At 40.4% G+C, this 12,811-nt stretch overlaps 1 protein-coding gene across 10 annotated transcripts in view; it reads left to right on the top strand.

Moving 5' to 3' along the window:
- Positions 1-12,811, top strand: part of OPA1 (OPA1 mitochondrial dynamin like GTPase) — a 126,898-nt gene that overhangs the window by 57,071 nt on the left and 57,016 nt on the right. For all 10 annotated transcript variants that reach the window (XM_073675069.1, XM_073675067.1, XM_073675068.1 and 7 more), the window contains 9 exons: positions 2,202-2,274; positions 6,836-6,951; positions 7,381-7,445; positions 8,342-8,418; positions 8,991-9,156; positions 9,657-9,809; positions 11,364-11,472; positions 11,612-11,691; positions 11,779-11,919. In XM_073675069.1, coding sequence (XP_073531170.1) covers positions 2,202-2,274; positions 6,836-6,951; positions 7,381-7,445; positions 8,342-8,418; positions 8,991-9,156; positions 9,657-9,809; positions 11,364-11,472; positions 11,612-11,691; positions 11,779-11,919 — 980 coding nt within the window. The remainder of the gene's footprint in view (positions 1-2,201; positions 2,275-6,835; positions 6,952-7,380; positions 7,446-8,341; positions 8,419-8,990; positions 9,157-9,656; positions 9,810-11,363; positions 11,473-11,611; positions 11,692-11,778; positions 11,920-12,811) is intronic.

The following is a 12,811-nucleotide window of genomic DNA, read 5'->3' as shown; positions in this document are numbered from 1 at the left end:
CCTCCAAATTCCATAGGACGCAAGTAATCACTCTCCCTTCCTTCTATCTTAATCCTAGGGATTCTGAGGAACATAAGCTTCACACCTTAGATGTTAGGAGGGTGTTAGTCCAGTATTTGGAGGTGACAAAAGCCTGGAGGAAGAGTGACGCCTTATTTATATCCTTTCAGGGGGCTATTAAAGGACTTAAGGTTACAAGAGGGACCATAGCTAGATGGGTCAGGGATACTATTACCTTAGCCTACTCTTCTAGCAATCTGCCGGTTCCAGAGAACCTGAAGACCCACTCCACCAGAGCGGTAGCTGCTTCCTGGGCTGAGAAGGCGGATGTGCCCATCGACATCATATGTAAGGCGGCAACTTGGTCATCCCCCGCTACATTTTACAAACATTACCGTCTTGACCTTTCCTCTTCTACTGATCTGTCCTTTGGTAGGAAGGTGTTGCAATCAGTGATCCCTCCCTCTGGTGTCTGATCTCTATAAATCTCTCAGGTGGTGCTGTCATGGGAGAAGGGGAAAAGATCCTAGTTACTTACCGGTAACGGGATTTTACAGAGCCCATGACAGCACCCTATTAATTCCCTCCCCTTTATCACTATGGTGTGCACTTTTTAAGGTGTTTATTACAAATGTTGAGGTGGCGGTTATGTATTAACCTGTTTTCAGAGGCCCCCTCATGCTCTGAAACAAAAACTGATGCGGAAGAGAGGTACCGCCTTTTTATTCAGTAGGTTCCTGTCCTTGGTGGGCGGATACCCTCTCTCAGGTGGTGCTGTCATGGGCTCTGTAAAATACCGTTACTGGTAAGTAACTAGGATCTTTCTCTCCTGGGAGCCACCGGCTTTACAATTACCGGTCACAACACTGAGTGTGGCTGCTTTAAGCATACCTCGGCACTGATTGATAGCCGGCTTTGCAGCGCATCAGTACAGAGTTGGCTGTCAGTCAGTGCTGGAGCGTGCTTACAGCTGCGGCGCTCAGTGCTGTGACTGTATTTGCTCCAGCACGCTTACATGACTGAAAGTTGCCGGCTCCCAGGAGAAGTAAAGTTAATTTTTTCCTGGATGCCGCACCTTAATAACACTATTAACCTGTATATTAACCCTATATCTGCAGGATAATAACGTTATCTGACCTGACAGGTTCCCCTTAATTTCCTCATTCCTTATAAAACAGTGTTTCCCAAACTCTAGACCTCAGGCCCCCAACACATGTTTTCAGGATCATCTTCTTATTGCACAGGTGAGAGAACCTGTGGCAATTTTGATGCATTGATGATAATTCCATCCCCGTGCAATACTAAGGAAAGCCTGAAAACATGATTTGTTGGGGTCCGTGAGGACTGGAGTTTAGGAAACACCATTGTAAAAGAAGCGATTTAAACATGGAGCCATTTGGAAAGATATTTAGGAGCCCTGTAGTGGTGATTTAGTAACCAGACTTTTGATTACAAGATTTCTTTAAGTGCTTTATGAAGCAAACCGCCATAACTATGACAGAATGAAATATATATATATATATATATATATATATATATATAAATATATATATCTATATATATATCTATATATATATATATCTATTGTATATGTATATGTGTATATAAATAAATTCAGGAGTATTCCTTTAATAGACACACTGCTTGCTGTTTTGGGTACTAGGTGCGGATGTAATGGCTTTAAGTCTTGGTATTTTGGTGCATTATGCCTGTACTATTTATGTTCTTTTATAATGTCAGTCCATAAAACAATCCTGATTCTTTTTACAGTTTTGTGATAAGCCATTATTCAGTAATACATAGCGAATTTAAAAAAAAAAAATCAGTGACCCTGACCAGCTGTATAATACGCTCTTCAGGGCTCTGGAAGCACAAGAAAGGAGACAGTCATTTTGTATCCCATTACTTTTTTGGGGCCTAATTCTCAGCCTGATGAACCTTGCATTTATGTGTTTTACATTGAATAAAGAAAAATTTTTCTTTTTTTGTTTGGTAGTGATAAATGCAGTGAATACACGTATAGTAGAGCACGGTCTGCAGTGAAGATAAGAGGCAGTCCGATCTGATAAAAGGTTATACACCGGGTGACACCAGTGCCAAGCGCTTCCTTTTTATATTGACATTATTCAGCAATATAATGTCAGGAATATAATGAGGATGATTTTCATAAATGCACAAATATATTGTATTATTTTTCATAGGCAACACCAATGAAAGCATTGACTCCATTAAAGACTATGAAGAGGAGTTTTTTCAAGGGTCAAGCCTTCTGAAGTGAGTTTTCTTTGCTGATGACTACAGCTGTCACAGTTATTTCTTACGTATGTCTTCCAGATCCCATGCGTGACAGTACGTGGTGTGTCGGCAAGGAGGGATTAAATTTGATTTCCCTAAGAATGATCAGCAGCAAAAGACTTGTTTCTCTCAGTGCATATACACATTAGGAGAGAAAAAACAGCAAAACGGAGATGTGAACTCTGCATCAGGACTTGTTCACACTAGCCAAAACTAGGAGTGCTTCCAGAACATAGCAGGGCAAATCTTTTCAACAATTTCTTAAAATTGTGTATTTAAAATGCCGAACAAATTCAGAAGTGTGAATACGGTCTAAGAATACATCCACACTGCAGATTTAGTCAGTGTTTTACATTTGTATTTTTAAACTTAAATCTGAAATAGAACATTAACGGTTTGTCGCTTTTTCTTGTTTTGGTTTTTCAAAAATAATGAAATGATGCAGATACTGACCAAATGTGAAATGTACTAAAACAGCACATGGATTCTTATACGCAAGGCTGTAATTGCTACCCAGTAGAAAGCCCATGTAGTTTAAAGGGCTTGTCCACCACTAGAACAACCCCTTCTTGATCTAAGTGTTTGCCCCTGATAAAATAATAAAGCTTAAACTCCCCTCCTGTGCCGGCTTCGTTCCAGTGGTGTCGGTACTCGCGCTCCCCGGGCTCTCGTACGGTTGGTGTGACACGTGAGCCAGTCGCCCAATTAGCTCTGGTGTCACTGTCCCCGCCTCCTGTCGAATTGAATGAAGAGGAAGTCTGGGCTGCGGCTGATCTGACTTCCTCTTCATGCTCAGTTCATACGAAGGCGGAGACATTGGACAGCTTCTTTAAGTATAGGTGAGACGCACAATTACTGAACACATCCGCTACTTTAAATTTGCATCTTTGGTGACACCTAAACTATTAGTGTCAATTGGTTTTACATGTAAATTGAAATAGTCGTATCTGAAATATTTTAGCCCCTTCACAACCAGGCGATTTTCCTTTTTCTTTTTTTTTTTTGTTTTAATTTTTTCCTTCCCTTCTTCAAAGAACCGTAACTTCTTTTATTTTTCCGTCCTCCTAACCATGTGAGGGCTTGTTTTTTGCGAGACAAGTTGTCCTTTTGAATTACACCATTCATTTTATCATGTGGTGTACTAGAAAGGAAAAAAAATTCCAAGTGTGTTGAAATTGCAAAAAAAGTGCTGTTTCACAATTTTATTTTATTTTTTTTTTATTTACCATTTTCACTATACGGTAAAACTGACCAGGCAGTTTGATTCTCCGGGTCAGTATGATTACACAGACACCAAGCATGCATAGTTGTTCTTTTTTTTTTTTTTTAAATTTAAGTTGTCAAAAAAAGTGCTTGTGTCAACATTTTCCAAGACCCGTAACGCTTTCAGTTCTTGTGTGAGGGCTTGTTTTTTGCGCCCTTAGTTGACATTTTTACCGATACCATTTTGGGGTACACACAATGTTTTGATCGCCGCTTATTACTATGTTGCAGCGGCAAACTACCCCCCCGCCCTCCCACACCCCCATAATTCTGGCAGGTTTTTTTTTTTACTCGTTACGCCATTTACCTATTGGATTCGTTTATTTTATATTTTGATAGATCAGACTTTTATGAACGCAGTGATACCAAATGTGTATTTTTTTTTTAATGGGTCAAAGGCGGGTGATTTGAACTTTTTTTTTCATATTTTATAATAGTGCTAGGGGGGCAGTCTTAGGGGATTTGACGCTGCCATTGTCTGCATTAGCACTGCTATGTATAGTTAAAAGCACAAACCTCCCATGAACGCCAGCTAAATGATGGCTTTCACAGAAGTATCGTAATATAGTTACACTCTGAAATGCTAAAAATGATACATTTAGAAAATTGGAAGCACATTACAACCTTAGAAATTAAACACTACATTATGTACATATGAAATATTGGAAAAAAGAAAATGCAATTTAGCCCAGGAGAGGTGACCTATCAGGACAGGGACCCAACAATGAAGTATGCCTTGACGAGGGCTGTTGGGCTCACATACATTGGCCAATCTATGAGCAAAGTACCTCCTTTTTAAAGTAATTTTTCTATAACAATATTGCATTTTCATTTTTCCAATATTTCATATGTACACGATGTTGCGTTTCCCTATTTTCTATGGCAGTAATGCAGTTCTGATTTTCTAAATGTATCATTTTTTAGCATTACAGAGTGCAGCTATATTTTTTCGTAGTGATTTTTGTACACACACAGATTTAGATGTGCTGGTCAGTCTTTTCTATTAGAAGTATCGTAATGACAGGCAACTGGGGTCATCAGCAGACCCCCAGCTGTCATGGCAACCCATCGGTGACCTGCGGTCACATCACCGGCGCACCGGTGGGTGGGTGGAATGACACCCCCCGCCAACGCATGTTATATGCTGCTGTCAGAGATTAACTGCTGCATTTAACAGACTTAGGCTGTGTGCCCACTATGCGTTTTTTAAGCGTTTCCGCAGCGGCAATTCCGCCGTGAAAACGCTTGGTAGAAGGTCTGCCATGTTCCCCAATGATAATCCGCATGTGCTGTGCACATGCTGCGGAAATTTCTGCTGCGGATTATCATTGCGGAAAAATCCGCAGCATGTCCATTAATTTTGCGTAATCGCAGCGTAATTGCCGCCATTGACTTGCATTGAATCGCATAATATCCGCATGACTACATGTGCACATGCGGATATTAAGCGATTCACTGTGCGGATGGTACCCGGGCCTGGAGAAGAGGAGACTCTCCTCCAGACCCAGGTACCATAGTACCTGTAAAAAAAAAAAAAGAATTTAAAATGACAAACAAAACATTATACTCACCTTCTGATGGCCCCCGGTCTCCTGTACACTGCGTCTTGGCTCCCCGGTGGCTCGCGATGGTGTAAAAGGACCTTCAATGACGTCATTTAGTCATGTGACAGGTCTGATGGCGGTCGTGTGACCTGTCACATGACTAAATGACGTCATGGAAGGTGAATATAATGTTTTTTTTTTTGTTACCATTTAATATTATTTTTTTTAACTATTGGTCACACTATATAAATCCATGCCGGGTGCATGGATTTATATAGTGTGACCAAGTTGTCAAGCACTTTTCCAAATGATGCTAAAATCGCTTGGAAAAGCGCTTGACAACCTGCATGCAGAAATACATGCAAAAATGCTCGACAAATGCTTCTACCTGGCAGGAAAAACGCATGTACAATCCGCATGCGTTCTTTCTCCCAAGGAGATGCAGAAACGCTCAGGAAAAATCCGGAGCATTTCTGCATGGTGGGCACTTAACATAACAGCCGCAGGCTAAGCTCCACTCTACCACGTTTGTTAGAGGCAGATGATGGCCGAATTAATGAGCCATCATCTGCCGGTAAAGATGCAGGCTCATTGTGCGAACCCACATCAAAGTCAGGGACACGAACCTTGACGCACATGTACGTCAAAGGTTGTGAAGGGGTTAACGTTTTAGCATTCTGAATAGTAATTTATCAAATTAATTGCCAATTATTTTTAGGCTGCAGGCAGTGAAGTGGCTGAAAAACAGAACAACGCTCAGTTGCTCCTTAAGAAATCATTCAGTTTTGTAGGAAAACCCTTTTCACCTGCACAGCTGCTTCGATCAGTGTCACTTAAGGTGTCTGTACAAGTAGCGGATGGGGTACATGTGCTTTATTACAGAATGCCACGATTTGGCAGGAAATACAGGCGAGGCACATATGTTTCACCTATAATTAAACTGTTTATGCGGCAAACATCTATCTATGTTTTTCTATGACTTACAGTCACAGACCTGTGCCAGACCTATGCATCCTCTGTGTCTTCCTCTGACACAAGCCAGAAAAACTCAATAGTATGATCCAGCACAGGATTTGGTTAAATAATTCAGGCTTTAGTTATGATTCCATATTAATACCCCCAGTTTGTGTATGATAAATATTAATGCATTTTAGACACTTGGAGAGGCCTGAGTCGTAAAATAAGCCATATGCAAAGTTGTGAACATCCAATCTGAGAGATTAAAATCAAGTCTTGCGATACGTAGGGTGTGTGGAATGAACAAGTCTCGGTATGTGACTGGTTAATTAGATAAAAATAATACAAGGTTTCTGTTCACATATCTAACAATGAACACACATTGCAGAACCAAAAATTCACCGTGGTCTCAGTGATGAATAAACATTACATGTTTTTTTCTATGCAGAAAAAAATAATTAATTTCTTTGTTTTATCCATTGAAATTAAACCAAAGCATCGTTCAAATGAAGTATATTGATTAATAATAATAATTTTTATTTATATAGCGCCAACATATTCCGCAGCACTTTACAATTAAGATTAACATGATCACAATGCGTGATCTACTAAATACAGATTACAGCCCAGTGCCTCGATATTGAGCCGTATACACTACTATTCCCTCCGTCTTGTATACGGTACAATGGTATACATGCATGCAACATGAATGTTAATATGTTATGTATATATGTGGACACATCCGTATTTTAACATTGCTGGGGTTTACCTTCCAGGAAAGGGATGCTTAAGGCTCATCAGGTGACTACCAAGAATTTAAGTCTTGCTGTGTCGGATTGTTTTTGGAAAATGGTCCGCGCTTCAGTTGAACAGCAAGCTGATGCTTTTAAAGGTAACGTGTATGGGAAATGGCAGCTATACAATGTTGGTAATTGAAACATATATACTATTTAAATTGCTTAAATGTACTTAACACTCTTCTTTGAAACTTAGTAATGGAGACAAATCCAGTATTACACCGTAGCTAGCAGTCATTGTAGTTTTTTTTAACATATACATATACACACACTCCAAAGACATACTGATGGGGAGTTTAGATTGTGAGCCCCAATGGGGACAGGGATGATGTCTGTAAAACACTGTGGGAATTAATGGCGCTATATAAGCAAAGCATAATAAATAATACACTTTTAATAGCCATAAGATCATATTTTATTTGATTTATACCATGTGATTGAATAGAATATAGCAAACTATCAATTATAGTTTCAAAGTGTTGTTTCCATCTCATCGAATTCTATTTCCATTTTTCTTTTTGTAGCAACCCGCTTTAACCTCGAGACAGAGTGGAAGAATAACTATCCCCGATTACGGGAACTTGACAGGGTAATTTTCTTGTGCTCACTGGTGTAGTGTATACATAGTATGTTTATAACATCAGCACATTTAGTCACTATATGTATCTACTCAATCTTTAGTATGACTTTTGTGCTAAGCAGGGTCCTTAGTCCTCCAGTTCATTAAAGGGGTACTCCAGGGAGATAAAAAAAAAAACAGTGCTGTCCCTGCCCTCATAAACTATAAAGATGAGCTAGTCAGTGCAGTTTTATGATCTTTATAACCCCTGTAATTCAATGTGACAAGAGCTGCTCCTCACTGCACTCCCACTTCCAGTCTGGGTCATTACATCACAAACCTGTGTGTGCGTGTCGGGGTGTGACCTGCTCCCTGCTAGTAGCCCTACAGTGAAGGAGATATTATCAGGTGGCTGGCTGCTGCTACTAGAAGCTCGGAGTAGGCCAGGCCCCCTCACATCGGACTGCAGACAGGGAGCCATTATCAGGGGGCAGGTGTGACACAAGCTACTTTTCACTGCACTGCTCATCCCTCTGTCTGGGACATTACACCAGTATGCATCTCCCCGCTGTTATCAGCCAGTCTCCTGATAATAACTGTTTCTCTGCAGAGAGTGTCCACGCCCCCTCTTCTCAGGCTGGCTGTTCCTTACAGGGGGAGCAGCACCCTTTACAAGGGTTATAAAGATCTTAAAAGTGCACTGGGCATCTCACCTCTATAGTTTGGGGACAGGGAAAGTACAAAAATTGTTCATCTCCCCGGAGTACCCCTTTAACATAGGAACCCAAAAAGAAATTAGTTGTCAGGGATTGAATTTTTGAGGTAACCACTCAACAACTTTCACTGCAGGCGGTGTACAGCAAGGACTGAATACTGATATTCTGAATTGCTTTCTGAATAACCATCACGTATATTATTTTTTTTAGCATGAACTGTTTGAAAAAGCCAAAAATGAAATCCTTGATGAAGTAATAAGCCTTACCCAGGTTACTCCAAAACACTGGTACGTCGTTAATTAAAAATCCTGTTTTTTGTGTGTCTATGGGCCATCCAGTGGTGTTCAATTGCATGGCAGCATTTGAGATGGGTGGACAGGTTGTGGGGCATAAAAGCAGTCTCTGCTCAATATGTATGACTCTGGTCAGCTGCAGCAACTCACGGCCATATTTAAAGATAGTTGCAAACTGGGTTTGGATGTAATCTTGAATTGCAGCTTGTAATGTGATATGTTTCTCTATTAGATGCTGTATCTGGATATGTCCATATTTGGCCTGTTTGGCTTTTATGAGAATTGAACGCTCTTGCTTTTATTAATTACAGACAGATGGAAAGTTAAATCCAATTCACATGTACAACATTCATGATCTGAGTACGGATTGTGTTGTGTGAACCGGCCGCAGACCTCCTGACCTGAGCTCAAGAGCCTCATGTACAATGCGACTGGTCCCTACTTGGAATGTGAATGTCAGACATGTGGAACCATCCTTAGTGTGTAGCAGAAGTGTGCTTGTGGAGTCCACAACATCGAGCTAGACCTTAAATGACTCATTTAAATTAATCATGTGTTTCCAATAGGGAGGAGATTCTCCAGAGGACGCTATGGGAAAGAGTGTCCACTCATGTGATTGAGAACATTTACCTTCCAGCAGCGCAGACCACAAACTCAGGAACTTTTAATACCACTGTAGACATCAAGCTGAAGCAGTGGACTGACAAGCAGCTGCCTAATAAAGCCGTGGAGGTTAATAAATAGAATATCTTTCTTCATGTCGCTCTCTCGATCTGTGATGATGATAATAATTTTATTTCTATCATGCCAACATATTCTGCAGCACTTAACAATTAAGCAGTTACATATGAAGACATCACAAAGTAACACACAGTTCAGCAGTTACAGGAGGAGTGAGGGCCCTGATCACAGGCTTACAATCTATAAGGAAATAGGAGGACACAATAGGTAGAAAGTGCTTGTCATGTACGGTCCTGCCATCATCATAATAAATAGGGCATTTACATAACGATGCATGATCCGGTCACCAGCCAGTATCTGTCGAAGTACAGATACAAAGTGCTACTGGGTGCATGGAGGATGTAGACACAGATGAGTAGGAGGGTGTTCCTTGCCAAGCATTTTTATAGAACAGTATATTGTAGTAGAGATGTTTTTGATGTAGTGGATACATTGAAAAGTGAACAATGACAGCATGTTTTGCCTTCATTAGCCTCATCTCTCCATCTTAGGTGGCGTGGGAAACACTTCAGCAAGAATTTTCCCGGTTTATGACGGAGCAGAAAGGCAAAGAACATGATGACATATTTGACAAATTAAAGGAGGCAGTGAAAGAAGAGAGCATCAAGAGACATAAGTGGAACGAGCAAGCAGAGGATAGTTTGGTATTTTATGTTTTCACTTATTTACATTATTAGCGATTACGGACCTGTCATCAGGTCAAAAGTGGTCAATGTTTGCTCCTTTTTTTTTTATTCCTGTTGACCTCTAGTTATTTAATTTCTATGTATTTTTCTTTGATTCCACTTTACGTTTCAAGATATCTGTTCCTTTTTATTTAGGGCTAATTTTATGTTCTTTACCAAGGGTGCTCAAGAGATTCTCTGAGTGTGTCTTTAGGTCTTTGCATTATTACCAAGCAAGCAACGCCCCCTTGTTAAAGACAATAAAAATCAGCATTCATTAAAAAGGACCAGATCTCTGGAGCTGTATGAGGCTGTGTGCCCACGATGTGTTTTTTAAGAGTTTCCGCAGCGGCAATTCCGCTGCCGAAATGCTTAAAAAACGCGTGGTAGAAGGCCTGCCATGTTCCCCAATGATAATCCGCATGTGCTGTGCACATGCTGCTTAAATTTGTGCTGCGGATTATCATTACAGAAAAAAACGCAGCACTACCAATTATTTTGCAGAAGCGCTGCGTTTTCACTGCCATTGACTTGCATTGGAACGCATGGATTACGCATCACTGCATCTGTACATGCGGAATCCAAGCTTTTCAGTGTGCAGATGGTACCCGGGTGTGGAGGACAAGAGACTCTCCTCCAGACCCAGGTACCATAGAACCTGTAAAAAAAAAAAAAAAAGAATAAAATAAAAAATAAATATTATACTTGCCTTCTGGTGGCCCCCGGTGTGCTTGTCTTCCCTTGCCGGCAGATCGCGGTGGACTGAAGGACTTGTGCTGACGTCATTTAGTCATGTGATGGCAGGTCCTTCAGTGTACCACAAGCTGCCGGCAGCCAGGATGGAGCGAATCAAGACTCCGGAGGCCATCAGAAGGTAAGTATAGATTTATTTTTTACCATTCTTTCGGTCACACTATATAAATCCATGCCGTTTGTATGGATTTATATAGTGTGACCAAGTTGACAAGCACTTTCCAAGTGATGCTAAAATCGCTTGGAAAGCGCTTGTCAACCCGCATGCGGAAATGCATGTGAAGAACGCTTCACATCCGCATGTCCCTGGCAGGAAACCGCATGTACAATCCGCATGTACAATCCGCATGTACAATCCGCATGTACAATCCGCATGTACAATCCGCATGTACAATCCGCATGCATTTTTTTCTGCCAGGGAGATGCAGAAACGCTCAGGAAAAATCCGGAGCATTTCTGCATCGTGGGCACGTAGCCTGACAGATTTAAAAATAAGTACCCAGGAGCAGTGGAAATAAAAGAAAAAGCAAAAAGTGGCCACTTTTGAACTGGTGACTGGTCCTCTTTAAGGCTCTAAAGTGTTTGGCTGGATTATTGTATCCAGTCTGCCTTTAAGTCAATCAAGATCTAATTTATAGGCTTGACCGACTATAATGCAGTGAATGTCAGAAGTAGTTATATATATTTTCTATTATAAGTAACCGTGTTATGCTAGTATGCATTCTCCTTGTATTTGTATATATTGTATAACAGAGCACCATTACCTTGCTTTTAACATAGCGAGTTATCCAGCACAATGCTTTAGAAGACCGGTCAATCTCTGACAAACAGCAGTGGGATGCAGCAATCCATTTTATGGAGGATACCTTGCAAAGTCGATTGAAAGACAGTAAGTAGTCAAACCAAATTTTTTATTAATCCTTCTGTGCAAATTATGTGCCACTTTTTTTGGAGTGGGGGGGGGGGGATGGGTGGGTTGAATCAAATAATAAGAAGCACAGATTAACAAAATGATTCTTCCATTGCAGCGGAGTCTGTTATTCGTGATATGGTGGGTCCCGACTGGAGAGAAAGATGGGCTTCTTGGAATTCTCGGAGTCCAGAACAGGTAAAAGGTTTTAAGTCAATAACTTTTAAATCATCAATTAGCTTTAGACTTCAAGTAAAATATATATATATTTTTTTTTTGTTGAAGAGTGTACGAAATGAAACAAAAAATGAGCTTGAAAAGATGCTGAAGGTAAATGAAGACCATCCTGCCTACCTTGCCAGTGATGAAGTCACAACTGTGCGAAAGAATCTGGAAGCCCGGGGAGTGGAAGTTGATCCAGTTTTGGTGAGCACCTGATGAGTATATACATCGATATAAATAAGTTATTTTTCTTTTCCTCGGTGAAACAATTCACATGTACGATTATTTTTACACTTTGGCAAAACACTACAGCAGGCAGATGATTTTGTGTAGTCAATGGGTTAATAAACACCATTTATGTGAGGAGAGCAGAAATGCAGTTTTTTGGGGGGTTTTGCATTCTGTTTTCCATCTGATCATTTCTAGAAAAACTCTACCACATATTTTTTTTAATCAAATAAAGTTTGAGGAGATGAAAATGATTACATGAATGACGGATATAGCGAAACATACAAGATATGAAATTCAAAATAATACACTGTGTGTAGTGATAGTATCATTGGAAGGAAAAAATTGTGTTTGAAAATAATCACACGTATATATGTTAATAGGTATAGCACACAATAGAACAAAAAAAAACCTTATTAATTAAACTAATTCCAACTATGGTCATTGCTGCTCGTGATCTATATTGACAGAGCATGGGTCCGAGGTCACCCAAGGCCTTGTAGAGAAAGACACGGCTCTAAAATTACTTCCATCTCCCTCCGGCCAGCCGGTACGCAATCCCATCCCTATTCACACTGCACCTTTAGCACATATTTTCAGGTGTGTCGATCTGTCACCAGGTTTTACAATACAAGCTGCACACATTATTAAATCCATCTCAGTCTGATAAAGATGCTGTAATTATATTGAAAATCCATATCAGAAGGACTAAAATCTTTTATGAAGGTTTATCTCATTCTCTGCCCTCCTAGCCTGATTAACAGTTCCTCAGTATCCCTTCTTCCCTGCTGGGATCTCACTCTGCTCAGGAAAAGTTGCAGACTTCATCAGAGGAGACTGAATACTCTTGTACTCATGAGCTATTCCA

Source organism: Phyllobates terribilis, unplaced genomic scaffold (genome assembly GCF_046119375.1).
Source record: "Phyllobates terribilis strain yellow unplaced genomic scaffold, ASM4611937v1 Scaffold_3__8_contigs__length_932513732, whole genome shotgun sequence".
Classification (NCBI taxonomy): Eukaryota; Metazoa; Chordata; class Amphibia; order Anura; family Dendrobatidae; genus Phyllobates; species Phyllobates terribilis.
This window is presented reverse-complemented; position numbering and strand designations above follow the sequence as displayed.